Raw genomic sequence first — 24,215 nt, 5'->3', positions numbered from 1 at the left:
TTCTTTACATGGAAAATCTCTAATTTAGTTCTGCGTATTTTTTGCTGTATTGTGGGATTTTGCTTAGCTCAGCTTTTGATTGGCTCAGTGATCATCTCTCTCCCGCGTATAGGCTGCACTACAGTACACGTTTTCAGTCTAAATCTACGTCTTATTGCTGCGTGTAGTGTTTGTCTGCGGTGTTGTGTCTTTGTGAAATTTCCGTAAAAAGTTGCATTTCAAGCCCTACAGTGCCGTGTAAACGTTCTGCGCCTTCTAAGGCTTTTGATACCGAACCCAAACGCAGGAGGAGGATGCTTATTATCTCTGAAAAAGTGACACACTTGGGCATGCTTAAGGAAGGTAAAAGTTATGCTGATGTAGGACGAAATGACAGAATCAGAGAGTGTCGGGACGGTTTATAAAGCCTTAAGATATACAGGTATTCTGTATTCTGTACTGTATACATAGTAGGTTGCCATTTTGCGGATTTTCGCCTGTCGTAGGGGCGGGGGGTCTGGAACGTAACCCTGTGATAGGCAATGGATTACTGTAGTGTATTTATTCTTGTGTTTACCCCTCTTTTTTTGGGGAGGAGGGGCGGTAACCATGATCTTGCAAATCGTTCAGCAAATGTGCAGTTGCAGTTGTACTCCTGCAGTTGTACTCCTGCGGTTGTACTCCTGCCTGTGATCATTAACATACAGGTCTATGGGGAAAAGCAGAAGGAAAAAACCCCAAAAAAACAAGAAACAATATGGCACATGGTCTATAAATTGCATGAATCTCCAAAGCCTGAAGAGAAAAACGATTTGTTGGAAATGTGTGTGATGTGTGTGTGTGAGAGAGATGCTTTTCCCATAGACGCTTAAGTACTTAATTAATCGCACCAGGATGTGGTATTTTTTTGTGCAGTTTCATTAATCTTAAAAACTCCATTTCACACAAATCCTTTGCTTCCATGCGGACTGAAGAACGGAAATCATCAAGTTCACATTCGCAGCGCTCTTCGTTATCCTTACAATAATCTCATTTCTATTCCAGCTGAGAATCAAGGGCCTTTCTCAAGGGCCCATCTTGATGGAGCTGAGATACCATCTCACAACCTTCTGATCCGAAGTCTTAGCACAATACAAATACCACAGGCAACCATAAGAGTCAGAATTATTTCTACATTACTATGTCTTCCATCAGCCTCTGCACCTCACCGAATCATGTGATTGGTTGCACATCTGGTTCAGGTTCACTGTAGCAGTGCTTGGATTTTTGTGTCTCGTTTTTGTCTCCATAGTGATCACTCAGCTGGATCAGGATTAGGTTGGATCGTGTTTTGTCTCGCTGTCTTGTGCTGTGTGTTCCTGGGTTTTGTCTTGTATGTGTGCAATAATGAAACATCTGCCTATGCCTCCTTATGTGACCCTATAGAGGATAACAAAGACAGCTGAGAAGATCATCTTGTGTCTCTTTCCTCCATCAGGGATTTTTAATCCACACACACAAACACACCCAGTGTTGGACGAAGAACACAAACCGTATATTTGAGTTAAAGTAGAGATGAACTCGTTAAAATACGACACCAGTAAAAGCAAAAGTGTCTCTTTAAATTTTCACTAAAATAAAAGTACAAAAGTATTTGCCATCAAATGTACTTAAGTATCCAAAGTACTATGATTTATTACGGCTATAATGTTCCTATTATCATTTTTATCACAAGACTCTCATCTTAATCAACTCGGTTTATGTGAAAAGACTCGAATGTGACTCTCAGCACACTGATCTATTAAGAGAATGATATTAATCACTCAAACACTGATTGATTTCTATTCAAATAATCAGGAACCAAAAACCTTCTTTTCAACTGTTTGAAAGAAATTGCGTAAACGAGGCCACGTGTGGTGTGGCGAGTTCAAGTCTGGAGTTTCTTCATCATTTATTCCTCGCTAAATGTTCTGCTTGCTGTATGTTAGTGATGAGTGGATATACCAAGAAGCAATCAAAACAAGTTTAAAACAGAGTTACATTTTTTATCCACTTATAAATAAAAACTGATTTTGCAAATTGTAGTTGGGTAAAAAGTCAATTCAATTAAATTCATTTTTATTTGTGTAGCGCTTTTAACAATGAACATTGTCTCAAAGCAGCTTTACACAGATAATGTGGTGATTAAGAGTGAATATGTTCTTTATGAGTAAGTTTGTCCCTGATGAGTGAGCCGGTGGCGACTGTGTAAAGGAAAAACTCCCCAAAATGGCATAAGGAAGAAACCTTGAGAGGAACCAGACTCAAGAGGGAACCCGTCCTCATCTGGGTTGCACCGAATGTCCATTTATAGCAGATATACGATGTTGTGGGGTGCAGTGATGATGATCAGAAGCGAAAAGTAGTCCTGAGTCAGTGTAGCAGACTGTTGACATTAACTACAGTCTAAATCCATCCTCAAAGCGCCCGTTCTTACTCTGGAATTTCATGGAACCACTCAAGGCGTTCGATAGTACGATATTCGACTTTGAAATGCAGTGAAGTTACAGTAAAAGTCTCCCCAAATATAAAAACTACAGTAGAGTCCAGAAAAAGCTACTTAAGTACAGTAAAGAATTACACTTCAATACCGTCCACTGCACACACCTCACACACACTCATCAGCCTTCCACTGTCTGAAAAAACTGTCTTGAAGCACTCCTTCATCTCCTAATTATAGATCCAGACATTTTTTCATTGATTTAATTTCCGTTTAGTCGCCTCATCAATAAATATCTTTTAAATATAAGGAAAAAAATCTCTTCCTAGTTTTTATTAACACAGCTGGAATCTTTTTTAGCGTTGAAGCAAATCTTTTAAATTGTTTGTCATCCAATTCATTCATTCAACCGGACAACTTATTCCTGCAGACGCTTTAGTGTTTTTTTGCCAAGCCTACGGTTCGGGTTCTGACAGTTTGACTGATGCACAAATAGCTAATAATTACAGTGCAATTTCTTTCATAATATGATTTATATAATTAATAATATAATTAATAATAATAATAATAATAATAATAATAATAATAATAATAATAATAATAAGTCGGTGTTTGCATGCGCTTGGTTCGGCCCGGCTGTGTTAAAGAAAATAGTTATTTTTGCAATCGTATGAAATTCTGATCGTTGCCATATCGTGAAGGCTTCAGGATGCCAAAATGTGTTTCCTGTTCATTTTGTTACTCATAATAAAAAACAAACAACAAAAAATTTTTCAGTAAATAAAGGAACTGCTGAATAACAGAATGTTGAAAATGTTGTCTATAAGAAGATCCAAGGAGTTTTTTTTCATCATTACCACCACAATCATCAACATCATCATCATCACCATCATCACCACCACAATCATCATCATTATCATCATCATCACCACCACCACAATCATTAACATCATCATCATCATCATCATCATCACCACCACAATCATCAACATCATCATCATCACCATCACAATCATTAACATCATCATCATCATCATCATCATCATCACCACCACAATCATTAAAATCATCATCACCACCACAATCATCATCATCACCACCATCACAATTAACACCATCATCATCATCATCATCATCATCATCACCACAATCATCAACATCATCATCATTATCACCATCACAATAATCAACATCTTTAACATCATCATTACAATCAACATCATCATCATCATCATCATCATCATCATTATCATCACCATCACAATTAACACCATCATCATCATCATCACCACAATCAACATCTTCATCATTATCACCATTACAATCATCAACATTTTTAACATCATCATTACAATCATCAACATCATCATCTACATCATCATCATTACCATCGTCACCAGCACAATCATCACCATTAACACCATCATCATCACCAAATCATTATCATCATCATTATAATCAGCATTATAATAATAACCACCACTATTTTTATCATCATCATCATCATTATCACCACCACCAAAAGCATCAACATCATCATCAACACCATCACAATCATCACCATCAACACCATCATCATCATCACCACCAAAAGCATTAACATCATCATCATCATCACCACCACAATTATCACCATCAACACCATCATCATCATCATCACCACATCAGTATCATCATCATTATAATCATTAACATCATCACAACCACAATCATCAATATCAACACCATCATCATCATCATCACCACATCAGTATCATCATTATAATCATTAACATCATCATCACAACCACAATCATCAATATCAACACCATCATCATCATCATCATCATCACCACATCAGTATCATCATTATAATCATTAACATCATCACAACCACAATCATCAATATCAACACCATCATCATCATCATCACCACATCAGTATCATCATTATAATCATTAACATCATCACAACCACAATCATCAATATCTACACCATCATCATCATCATCATCATCATCATCATCATCATCATCATCATCATCATCACCACATCATTATCATCATCCTTTTCACCATCACCACATTTATCCTCATCATCATCATCATCATCATCATCATCATCCTTGTTACCACCACCACCACTTTCCCATCTCTGGTTTACTTCCTGTCCTTTACACCCAATCAGAGTGCTTTCACGCTTCACACACTCTCTCTCTTCTCCCCACCTTCCCCCCTGCAGTCCCTGACCCCCGTCCCGCTGTCCTACCTGATTCATCGTCGGTTTTGTGCTCGTTTTCCGAGTCGGTGAGGGTGAGCGCGGACTGGTCGGGGCTGGACAAGCCCGAGCTGTGGTGCGACTTCAGGCCCTGACCTGTCCACAGCTGGACGGCGCACTCAGACGTCACGAGGCCTTCGGGATCAGAGTCGGCGTCGTAGGCAGCGCTCAGAGTGTAGCCCTGCTGTACCAGGCCCAGGTCTGAGCAGTACATGCTCTGCTGCTGAGGCTCACACACACCCAGATCTGCCAGGGTAAGGCTTCCTGCAAGAGCCAAGCAAATCATCTAATAATCAATAATCATGAATCCAGAGACCGACTGCAGTGAACGGAAGAAAGAAATCGAGCAGGGATTTCAATTTCTGACAAAATAACAATCATCTATTTTGACAGATCAGCATTTTTTTTTTTACTGGTGCTACTTGACATTCAAGCTGTGCTCTTCCTCATTTTTCTAGATGCTGATGATGTACAGTTGTGGCATGTTCAGTTCTAAGATGGTCCTAAAGTGCAAACACAAATGAGTTAAATGAGCTAAACACACACACACATGCACACACACTCACCTGCACATCTGTATTACCCAAATGAGGTCTAACAAATGGAAACTATTAATAGAAATGTTCCATTTATTTCATTTTAATTAATCAATTTAATTTGTGGCAATATAATTATATAATACATAAATATAATACATACACAATTTTCCCAAAAGTATTGGGTCACCTGACCTTCCCTGCTATATGTGATTCTTTTCCAAACTGTTACCACAAAGCTGCAGGCACTCAATTCTACAGAACGTCTCTACATGAGCTATAATAATTTTGCATGCATGTGAACTTGGAAACCCAAAACCTGTTTCAGCATGGCGATACCCCTGTGCACAAAGTGGGCTCCTCGAAGATCTGGTTTACATGCTTTGATCATTAACATCATCATCATCATCATCATCATCATCATCATCACCACCACAATTATCACCATCAACACCGTCATCATCATCATCATTATAATCGTTAACATCTTCACCATCACAATCATCACTATCGTCATCAATATCAATACCATCATCATCATCACCATCAAAATCATCATCATTATCATCACCATCACAATCATCATCATTAACATCATCATCATCATCATCATCATCATCACAACCACAATCATCAATATTAATATCATCATCATCATCCTTGTTACCACCACCACCACTTTCCCATATCTGGATCACTTCCTGTCCTTCACACTCAATCAGAGTGTTTTCACGTTTCACACACTCTCTCTCTTCTCCCCACCTTCCCCCCTGCAGTCCCTGACCCCCGTCCCACTCTCCTACCTGATTCATTGTCGGTTTTGTGCTCTTTTCCGAGTCGGTGAGGGTGAGCGGTGAGGGTGATCTTGCTGTTATAGAGCTCTGATCTCATCCCTACTGAACACCTTTGGGATCTATGTGAACGCTGACTGCACCCCAGGTCTCCTCACCTCACCTACATCAGTACCTGCCTTTCGTAATACCCTTGTGGCTGATAAACACAAATATCCATAAGCACACTCCAAAATCTTGAGGAACATCTTCCCAGAAGAGTGGAGGGAATTATAAGAGCAAATTGGAACTATATGTGGAATGCAATGCTCAGAAATCACATTCTGTACTTATGACCAGGTGACCCAATACTTTTGGCAAAATAGTGTGTATATAATATACAGAATATAACCAGAACGCACATACCAACATTTGGAAAGGAGTCCACAAACCTTGGTCTATAAAGCATGTGCGTTTGTCTTTACGTTTTAATTTAATTAAATATATTTGTTGTTTTTAGGTTGTATATGAATATTTTTTTATTGCGATTTCAGGTTGTGCCACAGAGCAGAACTGCGCCTTTGCATTTATAATAATCTCCAACACGTTTCCATTCTCAAGGTCATGACCTTCGTATGATATGGTTCTCTATACATGAAAGCACATGATGCACTGACCTTCACCTTGCCATGTAAACTACAGCGTCTCTAATTCAAACACACCGCCGCGTTCTCTGTTCAGTTCTTTTGAGTGAGATATTAATACGTGAGACTCGTTTCCATCTCTCTTTCTCTCTCTCTCTCGTTCTCTCTCTCCCTTCGCTTTTCCAGCTTGATCCCTAAGGCCAGAATGTGCAAAAGACTCAGCGGGAGAATTCTTCCTCCTGCCTCGAGTTTGTATACTTGTTTGCGTTTCTGCCTTGCAGATCTCACGATTACTCTGCATTAAGCAAATACTGTTTAATCACAAGATACCTTGTGGCACTAAAGCCCTGGAGTTGGCACTGAAAAGTGATTAGCACTGGCATGCATGAGTGTGCTAAGCTGTCAAAAAAAGTGCTTGGGAGAAGAGAACACAGCCAGTTGAACCTCATGGGAAGCTCCTGAACACCAGAGCATGAGCAGGGCTTCCCTAAACACTTCTAAACACTACGGATGTCTTCATTGAAAACACAGCGCGTGCTGTTGAGCTAGCTAAATACAGAGCAGGGAGCAGGTCAGGCTGATTGGGGTGGGGGGGTAAGTTGTAAAATAGACTGAATGACTAAAAAAAAAACAAAAAAAAAAACGCATCAGTGAAGAAATGAGTGGGGAATTAATTATAAACTTGACGCAGTTAAACTTTTTTACATAATGAAGAGGATTCATGTAAATGCTAATGAGTCCCCAAAGCAACATGGCTGTGAAATCCATACAGTTTAACACGGTAAGTGTAATTCTGTCCCTCCTGCATGTGGTCTCCTTCTCTTTGGTGATGAATTCCAAAATTTTACAAATGAATATCTGCTTTGTGTACATTTACTTCCCAGATCATCCATCTATCTATTAGCACATCTATCTATCTATCTATCTATCTATCTATCTATCTATCTATCTATCTATCTATCTATCTATCTATCTATCTATCTATCTATCCATCCATCCATCCATCCATCCATCCATCCATCCATCCATCCATCCATCCATCCATCCATCTGGTTTTCTGCCTATCTATCTATCTATCTATCTATCTATCTATCTATCTATCTATCTATTCATCTATCTATCTATCTATCTATCTATCTATCTATCTATCTGGTTTTCTATCTATCTATCTATCTATCTATCTATCTATCTATCTATCTATCTATCTGGTTTTCTATCTATCTATCTATCTATCTATCTATCTATCTATCTATCTATCTATCTATCTATCTATCTGTCTGTCTGTCTGTCTGTCTGTCTGTCTGTCTGTCTGTCTGTCTGTCCTTCTATACATCTATTTATCTGTCTGTATTTCGTTCAATCCTTTTTTACATCATCTCCATATCTCTGTTTACGCAGTGCAGGTAACCAATCAGTGCACTAAGCCCCACCCCCAGACTCAACCACAGCTCTTATTGGTGCAGATCTTGAGCAGGATTAGTGATGATAAACACAAACAAATTCACAGCAGGATAAACACCAACAAAAACAAAAAGCAAAAGAAATTTCACAACAGAACAGTACACAGGACGTGAGTCTGAAGCAGAACAACAGGTTCGTGATGGCGAGTGGACCACCTGCGGAGCCCCTGCACAAGCACAGGTGTTTACAGCTGCCCTGAAGCGCATACCTGCACTTCACCGCCGTACCCGCTGTGAAGCATCTGAAGCCCACAGGGTCCGACTCCACGTAGGCTGTCTGAATAAAAGTGGGTTGGAACTCAGCGACTCGAAGTCATGATCGTACAGAGTCACTCCTTTCTCCTTCGTTCCTTTCCTACTCCTACGCTCACTCGAGTAAGAGTGCTAACAATCTGCACTCTGTTTTCTCTAGCTTTTTTTAACCGCGCAGGATTAAACACATTATTGTTGAAATCCTCCTGACATGTATGAGACGAAGCGAGAAGGTTGCGATCATCTGCGCATTTGGAAAGCAGATTTCCAGCCTGGGCCAGTTTGTAGAAGCACGACACAAACCGATTTCAGAGCGAGCGAAACGAGCGATACGCCAGCTAAGAGAAAAAGAGAAGCTGAAGAGAGAGTTTATAGAAATAGCAGGTGGCTCCCTGGTGTCTTACACAGGCACACACACACACACACACACACACACACACACACACACACACACAGAGTATATATGGCTTTAGTATATGTGGAGATTTATCCTGCTGAGATTTGTTCATTTACAACACTACATGTTTTTTTTTCCATTTCCTTGGAGCTTTTCAGTGCCAGAAAATTTACTCTGTGCTTTTTTACCACCAACTGATCCATAAAAAAACAGTATACATACGCGAAATGACAAGATTTCACATCTATCTATCTATCTATCTATCTATCTATCTATCTATCTATCTATCTATCTATCTATCTATCTATCTATCTATCTATCTATCTATCTATCACTGTCTGTCTGTCTGTCTGTCTGTCACTGTCTATCTGTCTGCCTGTCTGTCTGCCTGTCTGTCTGTCTGTCTGTCTGTCTGTCTGTCTGTCTGTCTGTCTGTCTATTATTGCCAATTAGTGCCAGGTAAAGTGCTGTCTCAGTATTAAAACTCCTGATCTCCTGGAATTCAAACACAAATTAAGATTTATTTTGAATGCGGCAGTAGAAATCCAGAGAACGGGAATGCCGCAGCTGGAAAAGGCTTGTTGGTGAGAGAAGGCAGATGCGGCTGGTCACTAGCGATGGGTTGTTCATGAACGATTCATTTATTTCAATGAATGTTTATTGTGTCTCAGAAGAACGCTAGTCGAACGTTCATTTTATACTGAACGCACATGACCAAAGCATCGCCAAATCTAATTTGGACATGTACAGGAAGGTGGTCTAGTGGTTAGGATGCGGCGCTCCCACCGCTGCGGCCCGGGTTTGATCCCCAGCCACTCTTAGTGCCAGTCCCAAGCCCGGATAAATGGGAAGGGTTGCGTTAGGAAGGGCATCCAGCGTAAAAACATGTGCCAAATCAAACATGCAGATGATCAGCTGTGGCGACCCCTAATGGGAGAATCCGAAAGAAAGTTTTACAGGAATCAGATTGGAGTAGTTCGCATCTTTTTACTCTTGTAGTCATTTGTTCTTTTATCACGTGACTCCTATAGATGCTATGCAATGCATTACACAGGAAACAGAATTGTGTCGTTCATTCTTTTATCACATGACTCGCAAATACGCTGTGCAGTTAAATATACATATATAAATGATTAGAAATCTAGTTGAAGTTCTTTTATGTTTATTTCTGTTAAAAGGAATGGAATGAACTAAATGATTTTAATTATCAGGATTAAAAAAGCCAAGTTAAATGATCCGATTTTCCTATCACTACTGACCAGTCTTATTTTAAGCTGACAGAGCTATAGGACTAAAATAACTACTCTTAATAGCCGTGGTGAGCTGAAAAGAACGCACACCCATTGACGAACACTAGGAAATCACGTCGGGTTGCAGAAATCTGAGGCTACCAGGAATATCGCTGGGCATTAAGGAAAATATGGCTTTCTAGCAGACGCTAAAATGAGAAAATGCAGTAAGGTCATTTGCTTAGGGAGTCATCGCTATGGCAACAAGTCCCCATCGGCATGCCTGAGGCTAGATTGGAAGAGTTCGTAGAAATGACTGAGGAGGTGAAATTTCTTCACAGGATCCCACGGCTACTATGCTGAAAGGTTCGGAGGTCCTGCCGAGCCACTCTACGGAATGAAATTATATCAGTGCTTCAACCTGATTCCCGAAAGGTGTGACATTTCCTTTTTCCGAATCAAACGATGAAGCTGACCTTGCTTAAAAGTGATCAGCAAGCACCATGAAGAGCCAGGACCTCCTGCAAGCTGTAAAGCAGGAAGAACAGCGTAACCTTTGCTATTATAAAAAAAAGCTCACGGTAGTTGTCTCGACATTGTGGGGCCGGGGTTCGAACGAACGCTCGCATTTTTAATCAAAAAGGAGGTCTTTCAGTCTCTAGGTTCATATCTCCATCTTGCACAGACTGCACAGATCTGTTGCAGAGCAAGAAGGGAACAGATTAAACATCTATATATCAGGAAGCATTTGCATAACTGAGGCGGTTGTGATTCGCATCTTAATGCATAACCAACGATACAATATAATTAAGATACACATGAATCAGCTACTGATGCGACGATGGGATACGATTCTCCACTATTATGATGCAGTTTAGCGACTAGAAATCAATCTACATACAAAATATAGGTCAAAGTTTATTGTATTAACATACAAATATTGGTTGAAGTTTAAATAGGAGCTGGTGATGATGATAAACGAGCACCATATGTGCGCGATTGAAGCCGGGAGCTTCAGAGAAAGAGGCCGAGAAAGCACCTGACACGCTGAAGGGGGCGCCGAAGGGGGCGTGGCAGGTGGATTCCTGACAGATAAACATGTACTGTATGTATTTTTATAGCATGCCTTCATCAAACAAATCGCGGCAACACTGTTGTGTAAAAAAACCCTTCAAAAACACGTGCATGCACATTCTCATTTATTAACGCACATCATGTACATAAAGAAATTTCAAGCAGGTTAATATATTGCCGCCATTTTGATTTTCGTTTATCTCAATCATCGGTTATCTCGATGCTTTTTGGCGACCCCCTAGGACATCGACATAACCGGGTTCCACTGTATATATATACACACACACTTGTTATGGCAGCCATTATATGCACTCAGAGTTATGGCCCCGGACTACATTTTCCATCAGCGTCTTCAACTCCAGGTTTCATGTCACATGACTATTTGCACCTAAATCGCATTCTCGGCTAATCAGCATTATAAAGATCAGTATTTATCGTTATCGGTATAAAGATTTAGCTTTCACTGCATTCTTTGACTTGTGTTTTTCTTCTGGGAGGTGATATATCTCAGTGGTTAAGACAATTAATTCAGGATCAGAAGGTCACAAGTTCAAAGCTGCTACTGTTCGGCCCTTAACCGCCAACTGCTCAATTGGAAGTCACCCTAGGTAAGGGCGTCGGATGAAAGGCATAAAAGTCTTTCTCGGGTTGATGGTTTTCTCCCAGTCTTTTATGCTCAGGTTTTGGTTTCTTCGTCCTAGTTACTTATGTCTTCGCACTCGCATCCATCTTCAGCTTTACTGCACGACTGAGAAAATCCAGCTGGTTAGCTGGTTGTGCACAATGACAAAGAAAAGAACACTGTCCATGCCATTGCTTCACGACTTGTTCTGATGAGGATATTGTCCAAGTAATTGTGCAACAAATCCGTTTTTATGTGAGTTTTGAATTTATGTGACATTACACCTTACGTTCATCCAGCAAAATTGCCTAACTGCTAATTTTTTGTCTCTGTAGCTCTGCAGTGAAAGCTGAATTTTTCTTTTGTTTCCTTGAAATTTGTTTTATGAATTCATGCATTTAAAAGTGTGGTATAATTCTTTGCAAAAGAGTTTTGGGCTGATGATATCCTGAGGCTACATGTACACTGATCCAAATGAATTTTGTCTAAAAACGCTCTGCGTCAATCGTTTCAAAAAAAGTTGCTCATCCACAGTGAAACATCTGAAAAGGCTTACGTCCTTGTGCAGCGCATTAGCAAAGTGTTAGACGCTTTGACCTGCGTCTTTTCCGCCTGGAGGTTATTCACTTTCCAGCTCTTTGAAGCATCACGGCAATGACTAAAAAATGCGTCATCGTTTTCGAAAGCCTCTGTTTTCACAGTCCACACTACGACGCTAAAACGCCGTTTTTGAAATGTAACCACTTTGAAGAGTTTATTCAAAAAAGCTACGTTTTCCTTGACAGAAAACGCTGTCTCAATGTGGACGGAGGGCCAAAAAAGTAAAGAAAGATATGCATTTTCAAATAAAAACGCATGAATGTGTACATGGCCTACTGTGAATCTGCAAATTATTGAACCAGTGTTGAATTTATCGATAGAGACTTGAAAGCATTCTGTACGTCGCTCTGGAAAACAGCGTCTGCTAAATGGCGTAAATGTAAATCCTGCATGCAATCCTGAAGCGATCAGATATTAACTGCCAGAAAGAGACTTTAAAATTAGGCGATACCTCTCGGGTCGGTTCCATCTGGTTCGATCTCAGGTATGCGTCTCGGTTTCGAGCCTTTGCAGATCTCGAGCTCAGACTGTGGAGCTGCACTGGTGCTTATTTTCCCTAAATAGTACCGGAGCTATATTACTTCATATCATAAATGTCAAATCACCAGATCGCAATAAACCCATGACCTTTTAAAATCTCATCCTAGACCAGGTTCGGTGAGCATTATTGTCTCTTTTCTCCCCGTTTACCCGAGCAGCAGGGCTAGCCAACCGCGGTGACTGGGGCCGTCACACAACATCAGAAGGATGCGTTCGGTTTTGCCCCTGAATCATGTCAGTTCACCTGATTGAACTGCTGGAGAAAAATAGCTGGCCCACACGGAAGCGTCTTTCTCCCCTTTCAGGTTTGGGTCATTTCACTGCGTTTGACTTGGAGCATAGCCTGACTGTCAGACACCTGTTTCTCTCCACCTCTATCTTTCTCCCGCTTCCTTTCTCGTTTGTATTCATGATTATATATTTTTTTGCAGCAGGCCGTCCTGCTTAAGTGAGTTCCCTGCCGAAAGAATGCACCACGTCTCCGCGTCGCCTTTGTTATTTCTTCTTTGCTCCTCTCTCCGAGCTGTAATGCCATCAGCCGCCCGCAATTCACTCCGCAAGCATAATACTGAGTCTGGTCCATTCATCTGCGCTGACAAAAGGTGAAGAAAAGCACGGTAAAAATAGCATGGGGGGGTTAAGGCCAGATCGGTATAAAACCATCAAATATTATGTAAGTCTTTATTTCGTTATAGAAAGACTCGCGCTGCTCTGAGAATGTGTTAGCAGTCGTTCTTTTGTTCATATTCGAAGGGACTCCCTCCTTTCATTGGAGAGATTTTCGTTGGCAGGCGAATGTTTGAGGCGTATAAACAACCCCTAGAAGCCTGCATTAGGGTCCATTAGGGTGCGTAGGGTGCTGGGAAATCAAGGTAGACCATGCTGCACTAACTTTCATCTTCGACATGATAATGAGACAAGTTTCTTAAAGAACAAGCGATCACAGGTGTGAGATTTAGCCGTGACTCTAATATGGCTGTCGCAAGTACAGCTGAAAGAAACGATAGCGGTTTACAACTACAGAACTTTTAATCTTTTTTTGATACAGTATATCGAGAAGAAATTGTGGACGCCTGCAATGTCCTTTTAGAACATCCTATTCCACAATGAGTTCCCATCTGCTCTTATAATAACCACCACTGTTTGTGAGGTTATATTCAGTCATAGGTTTGTTGGTAAAGTCAAGTATGAATGAAGGTTAGGTGAGAAGACCTGGGGTGCATTCAGTGTTCCAATTCATCCAAAAGATGTTCAATATGGTTATGGTTGAGGTCAAAGTTTTAGAGCAGGCCACTCAAAATATTCCACTCCAAACCATGTAAAGTATACACTGATCAGCAATTTGAGCTACAGGAGATCGTCTGTTGGATTGGACCACACAGACCAGCCTTCGCTCCCCACGTGCATCAAAAACTGCCACTGCAGACCGGAATATAATTTTTTTTGCACTTCAAGGGGGGTTGGGGGGGTGTCCCTTAATGCTTATGGCCCCGACTCAATTTAAACACTGACTCTAATGCTCGCACGACATACGGTCACCTTGCATTTTAGCGCTGCACAGAATGGAAATAAAGACGATAATGTGACTCAAATTTGCGTTTTTACATGTGACGAGACAATCGAGGTCATAGTCAAATGCTAGCCAAAAACTCGCCATTTTGTCATAGATCAGAAACATTATCTGCATGAAGTCTCCTTCTTGGACTACAGTAAAAACGTGACTTTTAGTCAAATGAAATTCACACCTGTTAACAGATAAGTAAATGAGCAGCACATTGACGATTTCCAAAAGAAATTCGCCTTTCAAGTTGTGAAAAATTGAATGATTTAAAGGTATATTTCACTTTCTTTCCATTTTTTCTTTCACACCACGGCTTCCAGTCACATAAAGCCAGCCGATCGCTTCTGCACCATAATATTTGTAGAAAGAAGTGATTGACAGGAAACAGAAACTACGCCGTCCCTCTACCCCCCCAGCCAATCAGCACTACTGATGGAAAGATGAGATCATTTTAGTGACTTAAATCTCGTTCAGTGAAATAAACAAATCTCTTATTCTAATCATTTTGCACATTTAAGTGGAATAAAATTCCAAAATGACTAAAACTTTTGATCCTATACTATGAGAAGTCTAAAAATGAAAATTAAATGATAAGTTACATAAATAACAAATGATTAGTTCACTATACAACTGAGTGATTTGTTAGTTGTGTGTTGGCATCCTTTGTGTGTAATGTAACAGTAAAAATGAATGAAAACAGGAAATGGAAATTGATGTGCATCCCCATAACTGAGGCCGATACGTTTTGCATCTCGATGCATAGTCAATGATACGATACATTAAAGATACATATGAAGCAGCTACAGATGCGATGCGATACGATCCACCCCATTACGACCCGATTTCCATTTCATTCAACACAATGCGATTCAATGCAATGCAATGGAAAAATTTGATGCTCTGCAATTCAATAAGGTACAGACAGTTCACTTTAATTCTTTGGTTCAGACAGACAGCAAATCATTAATTTACCCAAGTGCCTTTTGACTTCGCATGGCAATTTCACCAACACTCCTTTGTAGTACAAAAAATAAATAAAACCCTTCAATAAAACCAGATGTTCTTTTCCTGTTCTGATTCAGGAAGATGCAGCTCTACCTCTGCCATGTTAATCTGTATTCTGTGTGGCCCTCGGGACGCTCTTTTTTTAAATCGATGCGTCTCATCGCAGATTTTGATGCCGATGCAATGATGCCAATCGGTGAATCTTACTGTTATTAACAAATAAAGTAAAATCAATGTCTGAGATATTTTCTATAGCGAGGTGGTAGCTCAGTGGTTAAGACGTTAGACTTCCGATCCTGATGATCGCACGTACGCAGAGCGTAACCGCTTTAACAGGTGTAATTGTGTAAGAGGACACTGTCAGTCGGAGCAGTGATGCAGTGCTACGAGGACCAGTGGTTCAGGGATTATTGATTGGACGGTTGTCCCCAGCTGATCCTTGACTCTTAACCCTCAGCTGCGCAGTGGTTAACATATCCAGGAAAAATCAATAAAGTTAAATGTTTCAGTAAATCAGTCAGGATTTCAGTCTCGCAAAACATACTTAATCAAGCTCGCTAATCTCAGAGCGATGGAAGTGTCACATGGTAATTATTTGCACAGTCGTGCCTGGTGAATTTAGTAAGAAGTCAAAGTGCTTGCATTGAACAATTCTGCATATATTTTTTAATGAACAAAAACAAATTAAAGAGATTAACATTTAATGTGTAATACTTGAAGATGGGATTCAAAAACAATTGAGACATTGAGACAGAGAACACACACACAATTGTATTCTGTTTTCTCTCTAAACATTTGGTTTTTATTATCGTCTTTTACTGTATATAAACCATGTAATGAAGAGCCAAACCTGTTCCAGCATGACAATACCTCTAAACACAAAGCCAGCTCCATGAAGATATGCTTAACATGGACTGTAGTGGAAGATCTCCTGCTGTAGAGCTCTGACCTCATCCATATTGAATTAATATTTGGGATGAATGTGATTGCTGACTGAACCCAAGGCCTCGTCGCCTCACCTACACCAGTACCTGACTTTACTAACAAACTTGTGGCTGATGAACACAAATGCTCACAAGCACACTCCAAAATCTAGTGGAACATCTTCCCAGGAGAGTGGAGATTATTATACTAGTAAATAGGAAATGTGTGAAATCGAATGTTCAAAAAGAAGATATGAATTTTATAGTCCACAAATGATTCTTTTTTTATTTAGCCTGAACAAGATATTTATGAACAACTTCCATAAAACGCTGCAGAGTCTCTGAACTATAGCCCTGTATTTCCTCATATGTTGATTGACAGAAAGATTACAGAAAAAGACAGACAGGTTATCACTCTGACAATGTGTCTGGATGGGAGTGGAATAAATGCGAAAGCTGGTCAAGAACCTCCAAAAGTTTGCAATGGGAGTTTCTGAAGCCTAAAGAGCAGTGTGGGGGTTGAAGAGAGAGTAAATCCACTCCACCATGTTTCAGAAGAAAGTCCTCAACCCAATATTTAACTGATAACTCTAAAAAAACTTTGACTGAGCAACATGGGATAGCCGATAAAAACAAAAATCTAGGTACATTACTGGAACAAGTGGGGGGGCAAAACAAAAAAAAGGGTAAAGTGTGAAAGAAGGATAAACCTGAGAGTTCAGTGAAGCACTTCTTGTTCTAGATGTTTCCTCTGAACATCCGAACCATATGTCCAATGCAAATATGTCCAATATGCTTGTGGCAGCATGCTGGCAAGACCGTAACCAGAACAATTACTCTATTTGCCTGTTAAATTTCATTGAAATGTATTTATAAAGGTCAGAGAGGGCATTAGCGTAACTAGCATATACACAACATTGGCAAATGTTTGTGGACACCTGACCAAAAGATTCATGTCCAATGAAAAATTTCAATTCAAATATTTCACACAGAAGAAATACATGAGAGCTAAGCTTCATTTCGTGTAAATTGAAAAGTTGAACCTCTGGTCCTCTCTTAAGTCATCTTAAGCCCTATTCGGATTAGATTAGTCGGGGGGGATTGACTTAGACCGCAACAGAATAAACACAGAAACAGTACGTTTCTAAACAAGTCCTGGATCCTGGATCACAACATCCTGGATGTTTGTGTCATGTGGTCATGTGACGACACTTCACGATCGGCTGTAGAGACACTGGAGTAGAGAAGAGACCTTGTATGACCAGTGACTTTTTCGATTTTTTCATGTGGTTCTTGAAAATTTGAATTCAAATTTTTCCTTCATTGAACCAGGAGACTTAAAAGTCTTCTGCATGACAATGCCTGAAGATCTTGAGTGACCTAGAGTTCTGATCTCAATCCTTTTAAACATCTTTGGGATGAATTGGAACACTGCTGGCACCCCAGGCCTCCTCAACCCCCCTACATCAGTACCCGATTTTACTAAAATCCATGAGTCTGAATAAAACATACACAACGCTGCACAAGCAAACTCCAAAATCTAGTGGAACATTTTCCCAGAAGAGTGGAGGTTGCTATAAGGGCAAATGGGAATTGAAAGTGGAATAGGATGGACATAGGAATCGTACGGTCAGGTCCACAAACCTTTGTCCATGTAGTGATAATATAAAGAAGAAATGGATAGAGTGTAAAGGGTGTGGTGTGGGAGTGCACTGGGGTGGAAACATTGCAGAAACAAGAGCAGACCTGAGGTAAATCAAAGTACCAGGTGCAGTGCAAACGTTATCAAAGTGAACATTATAGCCTGCGTAATAAATAAAAAAAGTAAAATGAGTGGCAGATGATGTTGGGAGAACGACTCAAGTTCAGATATGGCTCAATGAGCTAATCCTAAGCCTGGTTCAGAGCAGCGTCAAGTCCCAACACAGTGACGATCTGTTGTACAGTGTGATCACTGTTGCTACAAATGACCCCCTGTAGTGCTCCTTTCTACAGACTGAATGCTGAATGAATCTTCTACAAAAAAAAAAAATAAATCATGGAGGGTCAGAGGGTTATTGTTCGGGGTGAGGTTCAAAAACGAGGTAAAAAAATTAAAAAGAAGAACATTTGCATCTGCTTTAATTTTATTTATACAACCAAGCAAATGAGACCTTGGTCGAGGGTCAAGTAAGAGAAGCTTGATAGAGCTGGGATTTCATGACTTTCCGATAGTGATGGGCCGTTCATAAATGATTCATTCATTTCTACAGGATGCGCATGCAACAAAAGTAAGTTTACCTCTCGACTCTTCTACAGTCCGACTTTGTTCTTTTATCATGTGACTCCCATAGACGCTACACGATGCAATAGATCAGAGTTTTTTTTTACAATAATTATGGGATTCACGTAGCAAAAGAACTAACGACACGGCCCAGAAGATATGTACAGAAGTCCTAAGAGGCCATGCATTATACATTTTTCTTTCTTGTTTTCTGTTGACCACGACTTAATTTTCCCGAGGACGCGGCAGCTGCCACAAATGGTTATGGTTATTATCCAAGATCCTGCAATGATGCTGCCTTTAGAACATGCTCTTATGCTGAATACACAGAAAAAATTAATTACTGATCACAAGGAATGTTCCAGGCACGTGGACGAGCCGCTTTGCTGCCACAAACGATTATGGTTATTATCTATTATACTGCAGAAGATGCTTTAATGCGAAATACGCATAAAAACGAAGTACTGATCAAGAAGAAACTATATTTGTTATATAAAGATCATGAAAGATATTAGGTTGTGATAACATGAAAACAACTTTTGTTATGTCGTGTTCACTACAAGTCAAGGTCACGAGAAAATGAGGAAGGAAAAAAAAATATTATGATGCATTCTGTTTATTACAATTTGTCCTAAGCTGCATTGTCATATTTTTACTATTGGAACTTTAGTCTAAGTTTGTGTATGTAGACATGTTGGGGGCCTGCACAGGTGGCAGCATGGAGGTTTGTACAACAAAAAAGTGTGGAGATATATATATATATATATATATATATATATATATATATATATATATATATATATATATATATATATATATATATATAAAGAGCAACAAATCCACAATAGGATTAAAATCAAAAGTGCTGAGTAGGTCAGTTAGCCTGTACTTTTCTCCCAGGAGGATGAAGAAGGGCATTGACATGGCTGATCTGGATGTAAATCATGCCCCAGAGAAACACCTGTGAAATAGAAAATCACCCCTCAGGACCCTGTGTAAATTTAATGCCATCCAGAAAGAGTGTTTGGAGTGTGTTTAAAGTCAAACAGTTTCTCTTGAGGAAAAATGTTATGGTTCACACACTCGGCTCGTCTTTAGACAGGTGGGCAAACGATAAGTTCATTAACAAGCTCATGGGGTAAGTGTTTTATTTCTCACGAAATGTAATGGCTTGAGCTAAAAAGTGGTACCTACTATTATGCAGTGCTGCACAGTGAGCTAGTTAGCCAAAAAAGTGCAGTAACACAGACGAAGAGAAAAGCATGGCTTCACCTGTCTCAGAGGAAACACGTGTTTTGATTTCACGCATTCTGCTTTGTAGCAATGTATCGCAATGTGTTTCGCAATTGCGTTGTGGAGATATAGTGCGATATTTGTGGCGACACTGAATATAGTAAGAAAACAATGTTTGCCTGTGGAAAACTAGCAGCCTTAAGCATATATACTGTATGTGTATATACATATATATGTATATACACATACAGTATATATGCTTAAGGCTGTTTTAATGCTTGTTCTAATGGTGTAATGCTTGTTTTAAGGTCAATGTGTTTGGTGTAATGTTGGTTGTAGGGTCGGTGTGTTTGGTATAATGTTAGTTTTAGAGTTAGTGTGTTTGGTGTACTGCATTTAATATATATATATATATATATACTGTATATATATATATGTATTATTTTGTCTCTCTTTAAAATTTTTTTTGACATTTTTAAATGTAGGACCCATGATTTAGCCGTAAAATGCACGTTTTGGAGACCACTGTTTGTGAGCTAACATGAGACTCTTCATGCATCTGTTTTAATGAGACTGAAGCGCTTACGGGTTTCATTGCGAGAGGCAGCATGCGACGAGTGCCGAAATATTTTGCAGTTGTCATAACGTGACGAGTACCGAATTTAACGAGTTCCACAGCCGAGAAGTATCGAAGGTATTACTGTGTATATAATAACTGATATAATCAAATAAGAACTATTAATTGACATATTTTTTATTTCATTTACAAGCAATTACATTTCCATAGCAACTACACATGGAGCATGTGACTTGCCCGTAGTGATGAACCCTTATTTTAAATGTCATATTTTTTGGTTACAGCCTGCGTTCTTTTTTTTAATCTTTTTATCAGCAAGAATTTCTTTTTCTTTCTCTATTATCACTATATTTTCCTACCTCTGTCAATAAAAATACATTCCAGGTATATTTGTGTAAAACTCAAACTAATAATTAGCTGAACCTTTTGAGGTGTGGAAATGATGTTTTCTGAAATCATGCTGTCTGTACATTTGAGAAACTGGCTGTTCAAGCACAGCATGTGGATTATGTGGGTACAGTGTGATATCTAGAGACATTTTCCCATGATTTCTTTGAAACCTGGAAGCAGATGTATTCACGACCTGGTTCTGGACGGGCAACCCGGTGTTTAAACGCTTGGTCTTGGTCGTCTGCTCTTCAGAATCTATGTCTTCGGATAGAAGAGCTGAAGAAAAATTGGATTCTGTGCTCTGCCGAGGCAATATATCGCTTTATTTGGCGCACGGATCTTATATACTATGCGAATACTATATACAGTAGCTTATATTTTTACCAATTCCCAGGGATTTCTGGTCCGTCTACATTTTAATGAATTTCAAATGATTCTTGAGATCCACGTTGCTGTCTTTAAAAGGAAAAAGAAATGTTGATTTATCTTTTGCCGCCACATGTACGGAATGTTTAAACGCACGTCTGTGGCTCAACCAAAGACCACGCTGTCAGTATTCTTCTTCCTGCCCGCAGGGAAGATAATTAATTGCTTCAGAGAATAAATAGCGAGTCATAACAATCCGTGTTAATGATAATTAGCATGTGTGCCATTCATTTAGCCTCCCTTATCTCTTTCCCTTTTCGGTATATTTAGACGTTCAGTAATTGATCCTGTCTCTCGCACGGTGGGCAGAAAAAAAAAACTCCAACAAATTCCAAATTCACAACAAACACTTTTACAGAAGGAGGCTCTGTGTCCTGCAAACCGCACGGCTTCCGACCTGTTTAAATTAGAATTTAATCTTTTCTAAATAAAACTGTTTTCCAGTGTGAATGAGAAAACATTCTGAAATAAATCTGAAATAAGACTCAGCTCTCAAAGTCAGAATATTTCTGTTTATTATTTACAAAAACCTTAAAATAAAAAATAAAATAAATAAAATATTTTACACAAGTAAAGTCCGGTACACTTCATCAAGCGTGGGGAGCGATGAGGAAAGAAAAGTAGAAGAAAGGAGAAGAGAGGAGAGGAGAAAGGAAAAGAGAGGAGAGGAGAAAGGAAAGGAGAGGAGAGCAGAGGAGAAAGGAAAGGAAAGGAGGGAGAGGAGAGGAGAGAGAGGAGAGGAGAGGAAAGAAAAGGAAAGGGAAAGTAAAGGAGAGGATGGGAAAGTAAAGGAAAAGAAAGGAAAGGAAAGGGAAAAGGAAACGAAAGGAGGGAGAGGAGAGAAGAGGAAAGAAGAAGAGAAGGAAGAAGAGGAGTAGGATTAGAGGAAAGAAAAGGAGAGGAGAGAATAGGAGAAAAGGAGAGAAAGGAATGGAAAGGAAAGGAGGAAAAGTAGGAGGGAGAGGAAAGGAAAGGAAAGGAAAGAAGAGGAGGGAGAGGTGGAGGAGAGCAGGAGAAGAGGAAAGGAAAGGAGGAGACGAGAGGAGAGGAAGAGTAGAAGAGTGGAGGTGGAGCAGAAAGGAGAGGAGGAACGAAGAAGAGATAAGAGGAGGAGGAGAAAAGAGGAGAAGAGGAAAGGAGGAGCAGAGAGGAGAGGAAGAGAAGAGGAGAGGTGGAACAGAGAGGAGAGGAGGAGCGGAGAAGAGAGGAGAAGAGAGAAACTAAAGAGATTAAAACAAAGAAAAAAAAGAGGAAAAAGAAAAGAACAATAGCAAGTGAAATAGAGCAGAATGTAAGAGACAAAACATGAATGGAATGAATAGAAGAAAACAGATCAGAACATCATGCAGAGAAATAAAAGTGAAGAGAAGATATGAGAGAAGGAAGTGAAGAAAAGTGAAGAGAAGAGAAGAGAAGAGAAGAGAAGAGTAGTGTAGTGAAGAGAATTGTAGATAAGAGAAAAGAAGAGACAAGAAGTGTAGAGACTATATGAAAAGTGTTGTGTAAAGAAGTAGAGAACAGAACAGAACAGAACAGAACAGAACAGAAGGTGGTGCCATTTATTAAATTACCCATATGCCCCCTTCACAGAACACAAACAGCACACCACTGGGTCCAATCAAAGCCTCCCTCCACAAGTCAAGGTTAACTTGTACGTGAACAGAAAAAGCACACAGAGCCCAGCTGCCTTGCCTCGACACTGAGGAGAGAGCGGCAACAACAACACTCGTCTGTTTCCGCTCACTGCTCACTCGCCTCATGATCTCACATTCCTCACTGCTGTTCCGCATGTCCACAACTCATTCATATTCCACTGCATCCTCAGCAACACACACACACACACACACACACACACACACACACACACACAGTCCTGAAGCATCAAGGCAAATTCCTTCCTCTACAAAAAGGAAATAATGGAGCAACATTAAAGCGTAATAAAATTTTCGTTGCGAGGTAAAAAGCGCGAATACGTTGCGTAACGAATACGTGGTCAACTGGCGATCGTTTAAATCCAATCCTATCATGAGGTTTGTGAAATGAGCTGCATTTACATTATTTAACCACCACACACATGGTCTTCTTTTCCTCCCTTCTCAGCTCGGATTTTTTCACCACGTCTTCAGTTCAGCGATCTGCCGTACGGATGTTTAGCGCCACGTTCGATATTCCAAAGGTAGGTGCGTGACAGCAGCTGTTGTGGAGCCATAACATGCCCTAAAGGGAGGAACAGGGAGTGCTTGTGCTGCCTGAGAAGCACTTCGCTTCCGCACACGAACTTTACGAGTGCTCAAGGACCTTCTCACCTCCCTAACCATATGGCCCCCGCTGATGCCGTAGCCCTGCTGAGTCCGTCATAGTGTGCGAAGCCCGTGGCTGCCAGCGTGCACGGCTCCCCTTTCTTCTGTCAGGGACGATAGGAAAAAATTGACTTCGAAATGTAGTGAAGTTAAAGTTAAAGTCTCCACAAATGAAAATACTTCACGTGCAAAAAAAACCCAGTAAATAATTACATTTACTTTGTTAGTGTCCACCACTGCTGAGCACCAGTTTTTAAGGTAAGTGGGAAGTGGTTGCTCAGTGGGTGAGACTGCTGTTGAACTTCTGGTCCAAAGGTTGTGATGCAAGCTGCAATTGTTTGGCCCTTTTAAATGAATGTGACAATTGTACAAAGTTCTGCCAAATGCAATAAATGTCATGAAGAAACAAGCAGATAATAAAATCCTATTAATATACACCGATCAGAAATATCATTATAACTGGTGAAGTAAATAATACTGATTATCTCTTCATCATGGCACCTGTTAGAGGGTGGGATTTATTTATTAGGCAGCAAGTAAACATTTTGTCTTCAAAGTTGATGTGTTAAAAGCAGGAAAAATGGGTAAGGGTAAGGATTTGAGTGAATTTTTGTGATGTCTAGACGACTGGGTCAGAGCATCTCCAAAACTGCAGCTCTTGTACGATGTTCCTTGACTGCAGTGGTCAGTATCTATCAAAAGTGGTCCAAGGAAGGAACA

General features: G+C 40.0%; 1 protein-coding gene across 2 annotated transcripts in view; it reads right to left on the bottom strand.

Annotated features, from left to right (window-relative positions):
* Positions 1-24,215, bottom strand: part of tenm2b (teneurin transmembrane protein 2b) — a 319,514-nt gene that overhangs the window by 235,468 nt on the left and 59,831 nt on the right. For both annotated transcript variants that reach the window (XM_046867732.1, XM_046867731.1), the window contains one exon: positions 4,685-4,957. In XM_046867732.1, coding sequence (XP_046723688.1) covers positions 4,685-4,957 — 273 coding nt within the window. The remainder of the gene's footprint in view (positions 1-4,684; positions 4,958-24,215) is intronic.

The sequence above is a fragment of the Silurus meridionalis genome, chromosome 15 (assembly GCF_014805685.1).
Source record: "Silurus meridionalis isolate SWU-2019-XX chromosome 15, ASM1480568v1, whole genome shotgun sequence".
NCBI lineage: Eukaryota > Metazoa > Chordata > Actinopteri > Siluriformes > Siluridae > Silurus > Silurus meridionalis.
Note: the sequence above shows the minus strand (reverse complement) of the source record. Positions and strands in the feature narration are given on the sequence as shown.